The 20,510-nt window shown below is 33.3% G+C and overlaps 1 protein-coding gene across 9 annotated transcripts in view; it reads left to right on the forward strand.

Moving 5' to 3' along the window:
- Window positions 1-20,510, forward strand: part of HERC1 (HECT and RLD domain containing E3 ubiquitin protein ligase family member 1) — a 189,782-nt gene that overhangs the window by 160,888 nt on the left and 8,384 nt on the right. For all 9 annotated transcript variants that reach the window (XM_023497786.2, XM_031955414.1, XM_031955415.1 and 6 more), the window contains exons 61-72: window positions 2,250-2,543; window positions 3,438-3,503; window positions 4,478-4,603; window positions 5,976-6,114; window positions 6,982-7,163; window positions 8,410-8,565; window positions 9,498-9,620; window positions 11,908-12,010; window positions 14,396-14,565; window positions 17,264-17,402; window positions 18,720-18,889; window positions 20,152-20,321. In XM_023497786.2, the coding sequence (XP_023353554.1) occupies window positions 2,250-2,543; window positions 3,438-3,503; window positions 4,478-4,603; window positions 5,976-6,114; window positions 6,982-7,163; window positions 8,410-8,565; window positions 9,498-9,620; window positions 11,908-12,010; window positions 14,396-14,565; window positions 17,264-17,402; window positions 18,720-18,889; window positions 20,152-20,321 (1,838 nt within the window). The remainder of the gene's footprint in view (window positions 1-2,249; window positions 2,544-3,437; window positions 3,504-4,477; window positions 4,604-5,975; window positions 6,115-6,981; window positions 7,164-8,409; window positions 8,566-9,497; window positions 9,621-11,907; window positions 12,011-14,395; window positions 14,566-17,263; window positions 17,403-18,719; window positions 18,890-20,151; window positions 20,322-20,510) is intronic.

Consider the following 20,510-nt stretch of genomic DNA (forward strand, 5'->3'; position numbering starts at 1 on the left):
GCTTGGATTTCCAGACTACTTTTATTGCAAGCCCATGAGTCGAGTGACTAGTGCAGCCTTGCTGCCCAGTATGTGGTTCTTTGTGAGTGCAAGTTAGGTGTGTTATTTTGTGGAGTTTTATCTTTTGGTTTCCTGGGGTTCTAGGCCTTGGAGACAGCTGAAGTGACTTTATTTTTGCCACATAATTTCTATTGTGAAGAGGTTGTAAGAGTCAGAGGAATGGTTTAATCCTCCATCTTGTTTGATTATGTGAAAGTCTCCCCCACAGTCTTTCAAAGATTACTTGACATTTATGTTAGTCTAATAATTTTTAAAAATTCATTTCAGTTATCTAAGGTTTCCATTTCTTCTTAACATATGCTTTTCAAACATTGTAAAAGTGGCAGAAAAAACAGAGGCAAAATAAAGAATTGAATAATCCTTCCCCTCTGCCTTACTTACTGCCTCACTCTCCTTGTTGATCAGAATCAGATCAGAAATAGTCATCTTATTTGCTTCTACTTTTAGAAGAATGAAATTGTTAAGGCATTGCAAGCATTTATTAGTTCTGTGTTTTGACAATGTCAAAATGGAATGTTTTGAAAATTCCTTCTTCAGTTGTCAAAATCTAGATTCTAGATGGCAAGATTGTTGTGATATTCCCAAATTGCCTTCTGTCCAATGGTCATTAATACATTCTCCTATCACTATTATTTCTGTTTTTTCCTCTATTTATTCTCAATCAAATGCTTTCTACCATGATCTAGACTTTAGGTTCTTAGATTAGTCCAGGTTATAGAATGAACTTCCCGAGTGAGGAAGCTTCTCTGACATGAGAGAGAGAATAAGAAATGCAGCCTGAATTACTAGGAATGTCATGTCTGGGGGCTGCTAAAAGCCATTCTTTGTCAAATCAACAAATAGCTGCCTTGCTTACACTTTTTCAGGGAATAATCAGCCACTTTCTTCCTCTAACCATTATTGGATTTACACTCTGTTGGTGGTCCCTCTGGATCCACCACATCATCATTGCATGGGGCACTAGAAGGTGTTTCTTGTTCAAAAGGTCTAGATACATTATATATTTGAAAAAATGCTTGTTATGAATGGAATAATTGCTATATTCTGTGTGCTGCTGCAGAGTTCTCTTGTTTGCCATACTTGCTAGAAATGAAATCCTCATTCTTTTAATTCTTGTTGTTAGTTTTTGTGACCAGTTTGTTTGTATCAAACTTTTGCTTGTTTCTTTGGAGGTTTTCCCCCCTGTTCTTGTAAGCCCCAGAGGCCTTTGAATAAGGCTATGTAGTAAGTTTTTTGCTCTTTTTGTACATTGTGACAGTAAGCTTGTTGCTTTTTTTTTTTTTTTTTTTTTTTTCTGAGGAAATTGGAGTTAACTGACTTGCCCCTGTTACTGGGGTTAAGTAACAGCCAGAAACTGTTAAGTACCTGAGGCCAGATTTGAATTCAGATTCTCCTGACTTCAAGGCCTGTGCCCCGTCCTTACTGATTTCCCAGAATATAATCTTTTTTCAGTTTCATTTATCAAAATTACTTTAGACATATATTAATAGTGATAGATAATTCCCAACAACAAGAACTCATTACTTTCTGGTTCCAATATGTTGTTTGAACAAATCTTTTGCATGTTAACTATCTCTTGCCATACTCAGTGACAGATATATCTGGTAAGCAAAAATCTTTCTACTTTTTGCATTGTTTGATATTTATAATCAGATACTATCCTTGTGGTTGGATCTGTTGGGGAATTCTGTATAATTATATGCATAGAAGGTACTTTATCTAGGAAAGCCTTGGAAGGGGATGTTGTACTTTTTAATAATCAGCTGCTTTTTTGTAATCAGCAAATAGGATCTTGTAATCTTTAGCTTTCTATGGCTTGTGTACTGTAAGAAATTTCAAAATCTTGTCTACTATAGAGATTAGAATGATTTTGTAACATTTAATGTCCTCTAACACTTATGTACATGTGCTCTCATGCATTTGAGCTTGCTTGCTCTCTCTCTTGTCATTTTCCCCATTCTTCTGAAATTTTCCCTTATTGCATACCTTGAAACTCATTCCCTGAACGTCTTCAGAATTGTTACCTTACACATCCTTTTTTCAGTCTGTACTTGATCACATTTTTTCAAAATTGAAAAGAACATTTTATTCGTTTTCCAAAGCTATTTTAAGCTCTTCAGAAAAATTTTAGGCAATTTAGGTCTTTGTATACCTTTCTTAACTTATTTATTCCTTAAATTTTATTTTAGCCACATGTAGTTTGTGGGGATCAGCTCGTTCATAGTCCTTATATGCAATGTCTGGCTTCACTTGCTGTTGGACTGCATCTAGATCAGCTCTTATGTAACCCGCCAGTACCACCTCATCACCAGAGCTGTCTTCCTGATTCTTCATCATGGAATCCAACTGAATGGGCATGGTTAGAATGTTTCTCCACCACGATAAAAGCTGCTGAAGCATTGGCAAAGGGAGCGCAATTTCCCGAGTCCTTCACTGTTCCTGATCTGGAACCAGTTCCAGAAGATGAACTTGCATTCCTGATGGTAAATTACTCTATAAAGTGATTTTTGTTTTGACATGGGTTGGGAAAGAGGTGTTGCAATTTTTCCTAGCATCTTTAAAATGCAGAATAAGGAATGCTTAGCCTACAGTGCTAAATTTGAGTAACTTTTCAAATTTGAATCCTGTCTTTGCCATTTAATATCAGTGTGACCTTGGGGGAAAGTCTTTTAAACCCTTCTGAACCCTCAGTGTTCTTCTAAAATAAGGAAATTGGGCTTGCTGAATAATAAATTTTTCTAGCTTCTAGACTTATGATCCTATGATATATTATTGTTACTTGATAACAACTAACTCCTCCTACAAATAGAAACAGACCTATAAGCACAGAAAATCTAAAATGCCTTTAATAAGATATTAGTGAATTTTCAGAATCTCACCAGATCTTTTGGTATAACTCAATAGCCTTTTTGATATTTTCACATTTTCTTATCTTAAACTACTACTTTTATTACCTAATTAACATACTTTAAAATTTGCATCATTTTACATTGACCACTTGATTTGATATGAACAAATTTAATCAACTTTTGTTTATGCTAGCCACCACTATAGTCACTCATAAGGATGATCATGGAGCTCATTAAAATATAGCTGCAATAGTTTAATATGTTGGCATTTTCTTTGGGCAACATTAGAGGTTCTTTAGCTTCAAAATCCTTATAAAGAACATGACTACCCGAACAAATAGTACTGCTTCATGTCAAAGTACATCAGCCCAATGCAACACTGATAATAATTTTCTTAGAAATAATTCTCTTTTAATTTTTATAACACTACCAAAATCTTGTCTATTGGAAAGAGGAGTTGAGCTTTCAGCAGATAAAGAGTGAATATTGATTATAATATTCACCCTAACATCTTCCATGTCTTTGCAGGATAATAGTAAATGGATTAATGGAATGGATGAACAGATTATGTCTTGGGCAACATCAAGACCTGAGGTTAGTGAAAATGACATTTATCTATGTTTGAAATACATCCAAAAATGATTGTTTTTCTTGTCACATAATTTAATTTGACATATAATAAACATAAATAAATCCAGGTTTTATTTCCTGCCTGGTATTTTCCTCTATCACAGTCATTCTTTTATTTTGGAAGTGGAGTAATTAATTTTTATTAAATATTTTCTACAACTGATGACTTTATGCCTTTTTTAAAATATTAGAGCTATTTCCCAGTATTCCTCCCTTTTATTATTTTAAAAATTTAAGCAAAACCCCAATGACAAAATGACTGACTGCATTTGGCAGTTATGTGTCATTTCACACTTCCCATCTTTTTTATGGAGTAGGGGGAGATATGCTTCCTTCCCATTTCTTTGGAATCAAGATTGGTTTTTGCAATTAATTTGAGTTTGGTCTCACTTTAGTGTTGTTTTCATTTACTTTGTTATACTTATATTTATTGTTCTTTGGTTTTGCTGCCTTAGTTCTATATCAGTATTTACAAGTATATACAAATGCTTTATATTTATTGTTCCTTAGGGTTCAGTGACATTGCATCATATTCATATACTGCAATTTATTCAATCCAAATTTCTCAAATGGCTCTTATTTTGTTTCTAGCTTTTTACTACCCCAAAGAATGCTGCTGGGAATATTTTGTTATATTTGGGATCTTTCTTTTTTGTTATTACATTTGCTGGATATATGTCTAATAGTAAACTGATTGATTCAAAAGATACAAACAATAGATTTTCCTACAAAATTCTATATTTTTTTCAGAACTTTTGGATCAGTTCACAATTGTAGCAACAATATATCAGTGTTTCTGTTTTTTTACAGTCCCTACTGCACTGACAAATGTCTCCTTGAGTAATTTTTGCCAGTTTGATGAGTTAAAGATGAAATCTCAGAGTTGTCTTAATTTGTATTTCCTCATTAGTGATTATGATTATTTTGTGATTTTATAGGATTGGCATTTAGGAGGCAAATGTGATGTCTATCTATGGGGTGCTGGAAGGCATGGACAGCTTGCCGAGGCTGGTAGAAATGTGATGATACCAGCGGCTGCTCCTTCATTCTCACAGGCTCAACAGGTAACTAGGTTCAGTGATGGAGGAGAAATTTTAAAGGGCTGAAAATTCTGATTGTGTGATAAAGATGTATATTTCAAGGTTTTATTGTCAGGGATCCCAAGTAAAGTTATTACAAAATATACTTTACAAATAAAAGCACTACTACAAAGTTCTTAAGAACTTTGTTTAAATTTACTTAAGTAAATTTAAAGATTTAATTTAGAAGGTTTCTAATCGATTTCCAGGTATCTTTTTTTCCCCCAGTGAATTTTCATCATAGTTCATTACTATTTCTTAGTATGTATTATGTAAAATATTATTATAGAAATATTGTTTCTTAGCATGCCTGTATATAGTCCCCTAATTAATGATTCCATTCTTCATTCATTAATACTTCTTTGGACATTTTAGGCACTCCAGATCTTTAATTGATCCTTCAAGGTCAAAATAATCTTACTAGTGTATCTTTCTCATCACAGTCTCCTAGTGTATCTTTCTCATTACAGTCTCTTCTGCTTATAAATTTTAAAGTCATTTCTGTTCACAGGATGTACTCAGCCTAATACTTCATAGTCCAGCCCCATCCCTATTTCATACTATCCCTCTTCATGGACTTTACAGTCTGACTTGTACTGGCCATTTCTTCCTCTCCTCCTCAAAATGTTTTGGTTTGGGTTATCTGTCTCTTCTGAAATAGCTTATTTATTTCTCTATCTTGAAAAATTCCTTTTTATTCATCATTCATGTGCTACCATCATTCAGTATTAATTTCTCTCCTCCAGTTTCTCATAATATGACTTTACACTTATTCCATTCTACCTTGCATCACAGTTATTTGTTTCTTTATTTCTTTGGCAGGGTTATAACTTTCTTAGGGACATTAATTGTAGCATTTTTCATTTTTCTATCTTTATCCCCCCAAATAATATAATGCTTTAGAAGTAGTGATACTTAATAATATTTATTGAATTTAATTGAGTTGGGATTGCTGAACTAGCTTTCTTTCTTTCTTTCTTTCTTTCTTTTGTTTTACTTCAAATGATCTGTAGGAACTATTTTTTAATATTCTTCTAGTCTCTATTACTTATATGCTCCTTGATATAGGTCTCTGAACCAAACGTTTTCCTTCCTAGAAAAATTATCCAGAATCCCAAATAGCTCTAGAAAAGTTGAGCTATTTTCACAGCCATCTTGAAAACTAGCAATTTGTAGTGATCAGGGAAAAATACTTTAATTTTAAAATTGAGGATTTAGCTTTATATCAAGCATGAGAGAGTATTGTTTAGCATGTTGTAGTTTAAAGCTTATATATTAATAGCAATGCAATGCGACTCCTGAATATGTATATATGTGTACATAATAAAATTGTATTTATGTGTGTTTTTAATTCCAGGTCATTTGTGGACAGAATTGCACCTTTGTCATACAGGCGAATGGCACAGTATTGGCTTGTGGGGAAGGAAGTTATGGCAGATTGGGACAGGGAAATTCAGATGACCTGCATGTATTGACAGTTATTTCAGCATTACAAGGTTATAGTTTTTTTCATTGAAAATATGGATTTCATTAAACCTTGCCGGGGCTAATTCATGGATAGAATTACATGGATTAGATAGTTATATAGATAGGTAGGTAAATAAATAACTAAGCTGCCTACCTACTTATCTATCTATCTATCTATCTATCTAATTTTATAGTGTTTTCATATAAATTTAAATGAATAACTAGGTGCTGAATTCTTTTTGCATGTAGTTGATGCATTGATACGTCTTTAATTGCTACATTTTAACAGTATTGTTTCTGAAGTTATTCATCATTAAGTAATGTTAGTAGCTACAGAAGTTTAATATTATTGGGAGTTACTGAAGAATATAATCAAATGCTTGGAAGATGCATAAATTATAATTAGGTTAATTACATAATTTTGCTTGTATTTCCTTTAAAAATAAAATAGTTTGCACATGATAATATAAAGACACGATAAAGTATTTTAGAGGAACTTTGTGAAGATACTGGAAGAAAAAATGTCAATGAATAATTCCCTGAAAAATGATTAATTTCTATTTTTAATTTTAGCAATACAAAAATGAACATTTTATAAAAATAAAAGAATCAGAATCAACTAAAAATATCAAATAAACTCCTACAAAATATCAAATAAATTCCTATAAAATCAGAAGTTATCTATCTTAAGCTTTATTTGTGATAGTTCTTTTCAGCAACTGAGTATAGTTTTGCTGGATATTTGTAAAATAACAATGAAAATTTTTTTTTAGAGAACTTATGCTTTGAATTTTTCATGACAGGTGTGTTCTGGCTACACAGAATTTAGAAATGATAGAATGAAATAGAATACTTTTTATATAAGATTGCTGACTTGTTTTTTTGTTCTTTTGTAGGCTTTGTAGTAACACAACTAGTAACTTCTTGTGGCTCTGATGGTCATTCCATGGCCTTAACAGAAAGTGGTGAGGTCTTCAGCTGGGGAGATGGAGACTATGGCAAGCTTGGCCATGGGAATAGTGACCGGCAGCGGCGACCTAGGCAAATAGAAGCTTTGCAAGGAGAAGAAGTGATTCAGGTTCTTAACAGAATTTATTATTCAGAATTTCAATAGATAAGCTAAAATATGAGAACCATTATGAAAGGTCAAAAGTAAATGAATTAGAGGAAGAACTGTTATTGTTTGAATACAGACTGAAGCTTGCTATTTTTCATTTTCGTTCTTTTTTTTTAATTTGAGTCTTCTAGCACAGAATCACTAATATTGAAATGTTTTATATGATTATACTGTATAACCCGTATCTGATTGCTTACCATCTCAGGGAATGGGGAGGGGAAAAAAAGAATGGAATTTGGAATTCAAAACTTAAAAATCCCACACAAATGCTAACGAAAATAAATTGTTTTAGCGTGTAATTAAAGAAAAAATAAAATTTTATATACTGATATTTATGTGTGTGTATATGGGTATATGCATATATACATATAAAGTATATAATAGATTTTAAAACATAAATGAATTTAGAATGACAGGATATCTAATAAGTTGAGTTTGTATTTGGGAATTAAATATCTTTTGCTAGGCAATCAATCAGTGTAACAAATCTCTTGAACTGGTTATTTTAGCTCAATGCTCAAAATCTAAATTCCAAGATTTTATATGCAATGGAGACAGATTTAGCTTCTTTTTCATTTAAATGTTTTTCCTGGAATCTGGAATTGAACATGAGGAGATATACTCCTTTTGACAATGAATATTTGGTCTAGAAACATGGTAACTTTTGAATTTCAGGCTGTTACACACAGAGGCCAAGTTAATTTATAAAACAAAAGACCTCTTGAAAGCCAAAAAGATGTCTGGTACACATAGCTTAAAAACAGCTCCCATCTAATTTTGTTTTTAGCTTAACCTTCATGTGGGAGAAGTTATCATATAGGTGGAATAAACAATTTTTCAGGTCTTTACCTTGAATATAGTTCAATTGCTTAGTTTTCATGATTGTGGGAAGATATTGGATTAGGAGTGAGAGAACTGCATTGTGTTTTATGTATGCCATCTTGAACCAAAGTCCTTTCTCTCTTGAGGCATATGTTATTCACTTATAAGATGAAGATGATAATATTTACACTACCATCCTCATAGTGTTATGAGGAAAAAGCACTTCCTAAATTGTAGGTATCTGTATAAGTGTGACTTGGTAGTAATAAAAAAAAAAAAGCGTTTTGAATGAATGAATTAAACTTTTAAAGTTCTCTTTAAAATGTATCAGTTAAACTTGTTAATATTTCTAATTAAGTTTTTAAAAATATGTATATTATTTCAGATGTCATGTGGCTTCAAACACTCAGCAGTGGTGACATCAGATGGCAAGCTTTTTACCTTTGGGAATGGTGACTATGGTCGTTTGGGCCTTGGAAACACTTCTAACAAAAAGCTTCCTGAGAGAGTGACAGCCTTAGAGGGATATCAGATTGGACAAGTATGGAATGAATTTATAAAGCAGTATATCTGATAATGATCTCTTTTCTCTTTAGTTTTCATTTATGTACTCCATGCTTAAAATTATACTATCATAGAGGCCTATCATAGTGTATGTACCACTTTACCATACTGTATTTACAGGTTCACTTTATCATTTTTAAATGTTTTTTAGAGTGTTTTTTAATTCATTGATACATTTTGTGTGTGTTTTGCTAACATGAAAGTTCAAATATTAACACATGCCTTTATCATAAAAATGTCAGAATAGAAAATAATAGCTATAGGATGGTCCTTTTCTTTTCTAATCTACAATGGTAGATCATCCTGGGTATACGTATGTTCCTTAGCCACATTCTATATGGTGCTAAACAGAAAGGAGAGAAATCTTTGATTATCATTTGGTAGGCTTATTTCAGTTGTCTCTTTTGCAGAATAACAATTACTTTTGCTTTTTATTAATAATTATATATGTTTTGTGGTAAGAACAAAGGTTGCTGTTAGTATACCCTCACATGTAGAGAGTGTAAGTACCCTCTTAGATCCAAAGAAGGTAAGAGAGAGAGAAATATTAATGTTTTTCTAGATAGTTACATAAGATTGGCTATTATTGACTTCAACTTTAAAGGTATGGTATACATACAAGCCTTTTCCTAATGATAAAGTTTTTTGATTTCTTACTAAGACCAAAGGTTTTTATAATCAAGGATTTCATTTTTAGGTAGCATCAGGTTTTGTTTGGGGCTAACATTAGGAACTAAGATCTGTTGATGCATTATAGCTAAAAAATTTAATAAACAGCTTTTATATTGCTATTCCAGAAGAAAGGGGAGAAAATTATTTTATAATTGGTGGGGATGGAGAATAATGTGTTTCAAACATGTGACGGTTTGTTTTGTGATGTTTTAATAAGCCTGAATGCTCTTCTAATAGGTGGCTTGTGGATTAAATCATACCCTAGCTGTATCTGCAGATGGTTCAATGGTGTGGGCTTTTGGAGATGGAGATTATGGAAAACTTGGCTTGGGAAATTCTACTGCAAAGTCTTCACCACAGGTTAATTCTATTGATCATATTCTTTTTTATAATCTTTAAATATTTTAGCTACATACCACTTTAATTTTAATTAGTATTGTTTTATAAAAGAAAGCTTGGCAATGGCTAGAGAGCTAGCCTTGGAGTGAGGAAGAATCAGGTTCAGTTCACCTATGAAAGACACTAGTTCTGAGTCTCTGGCTAGACTACTTTAGTTCTTAAGTGACACGGAGGCAAGCTTTCTAAGGCTGCAAGGTGTAGAGAAGGGGCTGATCTGCATTCATAGAGGGAATTGCCAACAACAGTGAAATCATAAGCATATTTTAAAAAACCTTTTTGTTGCTGCTTTTTTTTTTTTTTTTTTTTTTTTTTATTAAGTAAAATTGATAGCTGGACTTGGTGTCAGCAAGATCAGATACTATCTGTGGCTGGCTGTGTGGCCCAGGGGCAAGCCAAGTAACTTCTGCCCACAAGGAACTAACGCTCTTTAGTACTGAACTACTCAGTCATGAGTAGAATATGGTCTTTGTTAATGGAGGGCAGTGTCCCACAATGATAAATCATTCATGTATTTTCATATAGTGGCATTGTAACACAACATTACTTAACCTATTAGCTATTATTGACTAAACTGAGAAATAATTTATACCTACTTATTATAGGTTAAATTTAAGCTTTCCGTAGAATGTAATACATACTTGCAGAATGTATTTCTATAATCTGCAAAATATAGAAATGAAAGGATGAATTCAAAGATCTTTTGTCGCTAATAGCCAGGGAACATAGGTAATTTCTTTAAGCAAGTTTCATTTGAATTTGGCATGGCCAGATGCTACATGAGTGCATTTATGCTTCCATTTTAAAAAAAAGATAAATACAAAATACAGTATAAGTATTTGAGTATTTCAGCTTAACTTCCTAATTTATTGTTTTCTTCTTGTCATATTACTGAAGGTATCTTTATTTGGTAGAATTACAAAATGATTTGATATATAAATGCAGAGTTCTGTCAAATAATAATGTGTTCACCTTTCACATTTAAAATGTAATTTGATTTATAAAACTTTAATTCACAGTCACTTTTTAGGAGCACTTTAATTCTGTAATATTCTGATGATTAGATGAATTCTTAGCTGGGAAGGGGAGGCCAGAAGTAAGACTACTAAGCTTTTTAAAGATGACTCAAAGTTACTCTGGAATCTGGAAAAGTAAATATCTCAAGGTATTTGTCATAGTTTTTATAACATTTGGTTTCTAGATTCAGAGGAGAAAGAGGGCTCATTTTCTTGATGATTTGATGAAAAGAAAAAATGGATTTTGTGTCAAAGGACCTGAGTTCAAATCCTAGCATTATAACTTATTTTCTAAGTGATCCCGGTTTCCTTATTTGTAAAATGAGAGTGATTGGACTAGATGATTTCTGAGGTTTCTTCTAGCTATAAATCTCTGATTCCCTAGGATACCCATACAGAGATCACAAGTGTCAGCCTGTGGCAGAGTTCTCTTTGGTCTATTTCTGGACCTGTCACAGCACTTGAAGACCAACAAGAAGCATTATTATATAATATATAATATATATTGATATATATATATATATATATGATATATATAATATATAATATATTATTGAGCAGGATTAGAGACTGATTCCGAGGGGCTACCACCCACAGCGGGTGCATTGTTTTACAATTTAGAGTAAGCATATGATGTTCAAATGAATTTAGAGATTTAACAGCCTAAGATGACAAAATGCCTTGCATTTGTATGCCAATCATAAATAAACAGTATACGTCCCATTCCTGGGACAGTAGAGTTTCTTTAGTGTTCATATTGTATTTTATAGATTAACTAGTCACTTTATTTCTGTTGATATATCCACCCCTCCCCTGTGGAATCGACCAGATCTCAGCAGAAATGACTCATATATAACCATTTGAAATTTTTTTTATTCCTTAGAGTTCTAGTTCCTTGCTTCTGACTCTTGACTTCTAGCTAGCTTGAATTTTGCTTATCTTTTGCTGTATCTTTACAGCAGAGAGGTTTACTCACAAGTTTCCCATTCTAGTAAGTTTTAGGAGAATAACAAATAATAGAAAGGAATTAGATGAGAAGTGGGTGAGGAAAAAGGTATTTAAATTTTGATGGAATTAGATGAATAGCTTTAAGTATTACCACTACCACACCAAACATTAGTAATTTTACCACAAAATTAAGTTTTATTTTAATCATATGTGTGTATTAAACTTAGGAAATAGCATAATTCTCTCTCTTCTTCCTCCCTCCTTAAACTAATCTCTTACTTTTGCAGAAAGTAGATGTTCTTTGTGGAATTGGAATCAAAAAAGTTGCCTGTGGTACACAGTTTTCTGTTGCATTGACAAAGGATGGTCACGTGTATACTTTTGGACAGGGTAAGGAATCTGTTTATTAACTGAGAGTGTAAGAGTCTAGTAGGATTAGGACATGGGGAAGAAGTATCTATTGAATCTAAATTTCTAATTCTGTTTTTGTTAATATATATGTATATTTCTATGGAGTTGTGATCAATGGATACATACAATTTTATCTTTTTGTATGTAACTTTTATATTATTCATTTTCACATATGCATATAGGCCATATTTATATAGAATAGTTTATATAGAATTTCATGTATTTCAGTAACTTCTGATGTGTTTATTCATTCCTTTCTTCATTTAATTTTTTTAATCAGTCAAGATCTGGCGCCTTATACTAATAAAAAAAAAGTTCATTACAAACAGAGAGTAATTCAAAACAAATTCTCTTATTGACCATGTCCAAAAAAATCTTTGTTTCATTCTGCTCTCTGTCAGGAGGTAGGTAACATGTTTCATCATTAGGATTTTTCTGGAATGCTCTCTGGCCATTTTGCTGATAAGAATTTAATATTCTTTCACATTTACATACTTGATCATCCATCCCCAATTTATGGACATACTTTCAGATTCTCATTCTTTGCCACCTCAAAAAAGAACTATAAATATTTTTATGCATTCTTAAGAGTATGTTTTTCTTAGGAGCAATCCCTCCCTTAATCTGTTCTCCTTCAGATTCCCCCCTCTTTCCCATCTCCCTTTCCCAGTTATTTCACTGTTGAGTAAAATATATTTTTGTATGTGTGTGTATTCTTACTTTGACCTGTTCAAATGATCATGAAAATTTGAGTTTTCAGCTGATCTCTCCCAGCAGCTCTCCTTTCTTTGTGTTACATACCTTGAATGTGTGAGCTCATTTCCCCTAATCTGCTTTTCTCCCCCCCAAATAGTTTCTCTTTCCCCCTTTCTATTCTTTAAGTTCCTGAAGATTTAACAGAATCGCTCTCAGACCTAGGACTCCTATGAATCCTGGTAATTATAGGGTTCAGAAAGGACACATGCATCATCTCTCCATATTTGAATATAAGCCCAATATCTTTATTTAATTTCTTGTCATTCATTATCCATTCATATTTATGTTTTTATGTTTCCTTTCACTCCTGTGTTTGAACTTTAAATTTCTTTGCACTCTTTTCTTTAGGAATGAATGGATAGCTTTTATTTAATTAAAGTTTCACTTTTTTATACCTTGTAGAATCATAGTGAGTTTTGTTGAATAAGTTTTTCTTGGTTGCATACCCATGTTCTTTGCCTTTTGGAATATCATATTCCAAAACAAGACTTTGTAATATTTGTGTGATCCTCACTGTGATGCTGTTGGTTCTTGAGCTCTTTCTTTGTAGCTATTTATAGTATTTTTTCTTGTATCTTAGGAGCTCTGGATTTTGGGTGTATTTCCAAAAGATACACTTTTTATGTTTTGGGGATTTTTCCCATAAGAATTTGGGTAGGGGCATTTCTAGATTTCTTTTTATATCCCCAGTACTGAGGGCAATGCCTAGTACTTAGTAGAAGCTTCATAAATATTTATTTACTAACAAAAACAATTGTGTACTTGGAGCTAAGAGACCTGGGTTTAAATCCTACTTCTAATTTGTACTAGCTGTATGACTATGAGCAAATCATTTAACTTCCAATTGTCTTACTCTATTCTCAAAGGATCAAAGTTGCTACATTGGTAAAGAGAGTTCCCTATCCCAGTGAAATTACAGGTCTGGGGGGGTGGAGAGGGGGAAACATTGTAGAAGAAGGATCATATAATACAATTTACCTTACACTTTATTTAAATTAACTGAATGGTCTGTCTTATATAAAATTATAATCAGAAAAATAGAAGTGAAAGTTGAAGAATATCTCAGTTTATTTAGCACAACAGTTACAGGGTTTGGATCAAGGTTAAGGTAGTATAAAAATATAAGACAACTAACATTTTTTAAAAAGGCAGACTATTTTAACAAGAATTATATTCTCCCTTCCCTTCCATTCACTCTGCAATTGGTTACTAAGTACCTTTTATATATAATTCCTTGTGCTTAAAAGTCCTAGGAAAAAATCAAGGGGATCTTAGTTTAGATAACAGAGATAAGATAAATGCCCAAGAGAAATACATAATACATGAAGGCAGATGATCTCAATTTAGAGAACTCAGTTTAATTCAGTCAGTTCAGTGTAAGACTTAAGGGAAAAGTTGTCACTTAGGCATTTCTTGGAATGTTAAATTAATATGTCAGGGAGATTGACAGGGGTCTGGGCCCTGGTTGAGGGGCATAGACTGCCCATAGTGTTAAGAGAAAGTGTTCAAGCAGTTATCTCTTCTCCTAATTGTCCATAAATATACAATCAAAAAGAATTTTTAAGAAAACATCAAGGAAAGTAATTTTTGCTTTTTTGGATGCTACAGACCGTTTGATAGGCTTGCCAGAAGGCCGTGCTCGAAATCACAACCGACCACAACAGATCCCAGTCCTGGCTGGAGTTGTTATTGAGGATGTAGCAGTAGGAGCCGAACATACCCTTGCTTTAGCATCAACTGGAGATGTATATGCCTGGGGCAGTAATTCAGAAGGACAGGTACATTTATCTTTTCTGCCTGTTTCTTTGATTGTAGAACATTTATTAAAGGGATTGTAGATGGATATATGTTGAATATACTAATTTTCAAGACATTCTTGCCTCCTTTTCCCTATTTTAAAACATTTTTTTAATTTTTCTTAGCAAATAAGCATTTATTTTCTCTACCTGCTTCTCCAAAAAAAATTGAAGGGGAAAAAAAAGCACAGAAAAAAAATTGGTATTGTTCATGTGCAACAATGTATTACATTCTTTTCTGTAGTAGTTCAGCATCTGACTCAGATTTCCTTTCTAGCCTATTCCATACAGTGACTTTGAAGACTTCAGTATTCATTTTGGTGTTCCTTTAAACATTGAATTCTTTAACTCAGAAGGAACAGAGTCTTTTACTCTGACTTGGGTGTACCACATCTGTAGTTCTGTATGTTTTGTGCACCCCAATTTTAGGAAGACCCATGATATACTGAGGCCTGTCTGTACAGCCTTTATGATGAAAAGCCTTGGAAGAAGAATTAGGGATGTGAAATGATGTGCCTCTAAATGGTAATGGGTTCCCCTCACTGAAAGTTTTTAAGTAAGGGCTGGATAGCCATTGTTGGGCCAAGTCCTAAAAGGGAATTATCCCAGTCAGATACAGGTTGACACATTAGTTTGCTGTTTAATTAGACTAGATTGGCTTCCTATATCTGAAATCCTGTGACTCATTGTTCTTCCTCATTGTAAGCATTGTCTGACATTAGCTGTAGCCAAAGCATAAAAATACATAAAATTGGAGGAACATTTTACATTTCCTTTATCCCTTTATTATAGTGTGTGAAGCATAATAGATGAGGTATTATATTAAGGTATTAGTGAAAGCAAGGGAAAAATAAATTTTAAAAACCTTGTTAATTGAAATATAGCTAGAAAAAACGCTGCTTTGGTTTTTCTAAAAAGCAATCATCTTTGCCTCTTCAGGGACTTTGGTCAAGGTTAAATGGACTAGAAATTAAAGTTATGGGATGTAGAGATGTTCATGGGCAGGGCTAATCATTCCTTAGACAAAACAGGGGGCACTTTACATTATACTGGCAAGATCTCTTTAAATACCTTTGAAAAGGAAAAGAAGTCACATGAGCTGCACCTAAGGTCACCTGGATAATGAGGGAGGTGCAGTTGGCATTACCTGGCTCAGTCCTCCCTGCTGGGCTTGTGACAGCTGGGAGAGGAGGAGCTCTGACCCTGCGGGCAGGTCTGCAGACCCTGCTGTTTGGTCCCGCCATGTTGGCCTGAATCCCAGCCTGATCACTCCTGGTGACATCTCTTAGCCTCGGGGAACCTGTTTCCTTACATGTAAAATGAGAGGTCAGAGTCTGTCCAGCTTTATCTGTACCTCTCTGTGCCATTTCCCTGGTCAGAGATCAGGTGGCAGAGCCCACGGGCAGCTAGCTAGCACAGAGAGTGGCCTCCGAAGGACTCCCCCTCCCTAGGTCAAATCGGGCCCCACTTCCTGGTGGGTGACCCTGGGCCGTCACTTCGTTTGCCTCATTTTCTTCATCTGCCACATGACTGGAGAATGGATGGTAAACCACTCTGGTGTCTTTGCCAGGAAAACCCCAATGAGATCCTGGTGTTTGGCATGCCTGAAAATAAATGAGAGCCAGTAACATGTCTACTCTGATTAGACTTGGTGTGATATGGTAGATTAAGAGACCTAGGTTGATAGAGAAGTCCTACCTTCTGAGCTTACTGTTTTGTATCACTTTGGCCTCTCTAGACCTACATTTCTTCATGTGTATAATGAGTTATTGAATTAGATGTCCTCTGGGGTCACTTTCAGTTCTACATCTGTGATTCTATGGTCCTAATACAAAGGATTGTTTGTCATATTCTTTGAGGGGGAGATTCTTGTATTTAGGTAAAAAATGTCTAGAAGACCTTATTGGCCATTAATGTTAATGTCTGTCCCAAAAAATCACAATCCAATTGTCATTTCTTTTTGTGTGGATGATCATATTTCTGTTACTTGTTTCAAGGGGTTGTTTTAAAATGTCCTTACCAATCCTTAAAGCACTATTACCAACCTTAAAAGACTATATAAATAAAGGTGTTACCATGAGCATTTTTCCCTCTGGTTTTTTTACCCATAAAGAGAGGCTTGCTTTTAGGGAGGAAAAATAGATAATGAAAATTACCTATAAGAACTTGTTATGTTTCTCCTTTTCTACATGGAGATGAGACGTTCAGTGGATGAAAATTGGTGTTCCAGTTTAATTCAGGGTAAAGTCAACAGTGTGAAATTGCTCATTCGAGAATGTTCTCAGTGCAAAAATTAGAGATGATTTCTTTAATTTTATGGGTAACTTTGTTTTCTTTCTAAGAACTCAGTTTCCTTTTTAGAATTGGAGGCCATGGCTATGTTTGCTCATTAAGTATTTCATCTGCAAGGCTTGGAGTGATGATAAAGCTAAGTTAAGTGAGCTCTTTCCAGATGAATTTTCAGTAGACTATCAGTCTAAGTTTGTGGAAGTGATCTTTATAAAAAAAAGAGATCTGTCAATCTAAGCTTGTGGAAGTGATCTTCATAAAAGAAAGAGATTATGTTTGTTATTCTTCTGACAATAGCAATTAAAGAAGATGTTAGTAACTTTTCTCATTTTAATCATATTTTATAATCATTGTTTCCTCTCTAATTCATTCTGCTTTTATCAATTACAAGCTTGGACTGGGTCACACTAACCATGTTCGAGAACCAACTCTAATAACAGTTCTGCAAGGAAAGAATATTCGACAGATTTCAGCCGGCCGTTGTCACAGTGCTGCATGGACTGCTTCACCTGTCCCACCAAGAGCACCAGGTGAAGAATTACAATGTTTCTTTCAGTTTTGAATTGAATCAAATAATCATTCTGATTTAATAAAATCTTATCCAAGTCATTAAGCATTCTTCATATCACTAGCACTTGCAAATCTTTAAAGATAATGTGTCTGTAAAGCACTTGCCCAGTGAAAGAAATGACATTTCTAAGAATCAAAAAAGATCAGAATTTTTAAGATATATATAATGGTATTTTTTGTTTCAATGAAATAAAAATTGGAGCTTTCTAATGGCCATTATTATTCTCTGTCAAGAAATGTATAAAATAAAAGTGAATACAGCTATGTATTAAACTGTTATCCTAGTTTGGTGTATGAAAGATTGCTATGTATATGTGTATGAAGAATGCTATGTTTTGATATACTAGGCAAGCAATTCAATTCAGTATCAACACATTCTAATATAAAAATAGGAATATTCAGAAATGAGGGTTCTTAATATCTTTCCCCCACACGCTTTTTTAAAAGAACAGTTCCTTAAAACCTTCTTACTACAATTATCTCAGAAATCCCTGGTTAAGATGTGAGGATATACTATGATATTTCTAGTCTATCCTTTCTGGCCATGTGTTATAAAGACCCTTGGGAATGCCTTGTATTTGTATGCACCTCTTGGAGATGGAATTATACTGGCTAATTTTCTTCAAATGAGATGTTTTTACTTAAAAACAGCCTGTTATAACTAGTAAACTTTAATAGAATTTTTTTTTCCCTGTTAGTGGATGTCACCTTCAGTTTTCTCAGAAATATCTTTACAATATGATATAATTTGGAGTTATATGTTATCAATTGTCATTTTCTCCTTCCTCTCTCAAAGAAACATCAGCTTTTAAATAATGAGAAAATTTTTTTTTCTCAAAAAAGAAAAAAAAGAAAAGTTCAGTAAACTACTCAACACACAGAAAACATCTGACATATATAGTGTTTCACACTGGATAGTTTTCCACTTCTGCAAAGGAGGGAAAGGTTAACACTTGTATTCTAGCTCTATCCTTTGCTTTTACATTACATCACTGCTAGTTGCTTTAAAATCCACAATAGGCATTAAGTTAGTTACATTAGGAGCATCCTCTTTTCAAGAAATTTACCTTCTTTTTCTTATTTTGTGTAGATGTCAGTAATTGGGAACAAAGTGAATTACGTAATTTTATTTTCATGTTATTAAAGTTGTTTAACATAGTGTTGAACTTTGCTAAGCTATTAATTAAAACAAAATGTCAGAGAAAGCACATGTTGCTATCCTAATATAAATTCTAAAAAAATATTAACCTCTAGAATGTTTTTGGGTTTTGTGGCAGGTGTCTCAGTGCCTTTACAGCTGGGTTTGCCTGATGCCATCCCACCACAGTATGGCGCTCTGAAGGAAGTGAGCATTCATACTGTAAGAGCCAGACTCAGACTGCTGTATCACTTTTCAGATCTCATGTATTCTTCTTGGAGGTTACTGAATCTAAGCCCCAATAACCAGGTAAAACATTATTTCAGGGGGGAGGGGAAAGGGATATAATAAGTAATTATGTTTTAAATATCTTTTATTTTAAAATCATAAAATAGTTTCACAGCCACTTTTTTTTCTCAGTATTTAAATGAAATAGAAAATATTAGTGTTAAGGATGTCACCTGAGAAACCAGTTCTAAGATCAGTGTTAGAAAAAGAATTGTGGTCTCCTCACAATTAGTTAGTTGGATGTCTTTTCCCTATTTTAATGTTAGAAGATGAAACAGTTCCAGATGATCAAGCATATGAAAATGATGTCTCTTTAATTTATGTAAATTTATGTAAAATTATTTATGTATATAGTTTTTAGGACTTTTTAGCATTCAATGTTTGGCCAATTAACAAGAATATGGATTCTGTATATACATAAAAGCTGGATTTATGCAACCACATACCTTTACAAATAAGCCTGGCCTTCCTGAAGTAAATAACAGTCTTTTTGTAGTAATATTTAACTTTCAGGAAAGAAACAATATGGTTTAAGTTTTTGGTTTATTTTTGCTAGAGAGGCCTGCTAAAATCTATGCTAAAGATAACTTTACATTGATTTCAATAATAAACAAGTTCCTTTGGGGCAAGAACTGTTTTCCAGGTTTTTTTGTAAATTCCTAGCACTTAGTATAATGTCTTGAACATAATGTTTCTTGAATGAGATTAAATTAACTTCATTATACTTAAATGAATTTTTTTGTATCTGACAGATTTGGGGGGATAAGTTTTTTTAAAAAATGTTTACAACATATTCTTCTTTAGGGTAGACAGGATTTTCATTCTAATAATGGGAACTATTTCTAAGCCTTGGTATACTGTACTCCGTGAATGAATGAAAAAACATTTAATCAATGTTTACTATGTGCCAGATCCTGTACTGAGCACTGGGAACACAAATTTTAAAAAAAGGTTAAATATATATATATATATATTATATATTTTATTATACATAATATATTGTTTATATATAATATTAAATTAATAATATATAATAAAATATAAAAATATAATAATAATCCCTGCTCTCAAGAAGCTTACATTATAATAGAGAATAAGACATACTAAGGGGTGTAGTAGACAAGGAAAGGCACTTTAGTCCAAAGGAATGGTAACATAATGCCTTTGGGAAGTAGGTGACAGATCCCATAGTTCATGATTGCAGGGTGAGAAGGTAGCTAGTGAGGTTGTGGGAAAGAGATCTGGAAAAGTAGGATTTCTGATAACATTGCCCTTTGTTACAGAATAGCACATCTCATTATAATGCTGGAACATGGGGAATTGTACAAGGGCAGCTTAGACCGCTGTTAGCACCAAGAGTCTACACACTCCCCATGGTACGATCCATAGGAAAAACGATGGTTCAGGGCAAAAACTATGGTCCTCAAATAACCGTAAAAAGAATATCAACAAGGTTAGTATCTGCATGGTATGTATTTTTAAATTGTAGTCTGGAATTTTTCTGATAAAAAATGAGACTCAGTAACATCCCAAATTATGCTAAATCTAATTAATTTAAATATCCTATCTGCCTTGTTTATGCAGTGCTAGTCTCTTGGCAATTATCAGTCAGCATTGTGGGCTTTGGAGCTAGGGGCTGTAT

Source organism: Sarcophilus harrisii, chromosome 2, assembly GCF_902635505.1.
Source record: "Sarcophilus harrisii chromosome 2, mSarHar1.11, whole genome shotgun sequence".
Taxonomy (NCBI): domain Eukaryota; kingdom Metazoa; phylum Chordata; class Mammalia; order Dasyuromorphia; family Dasyuridae; genus Sarcophilus; species Sarcophilus harrisii.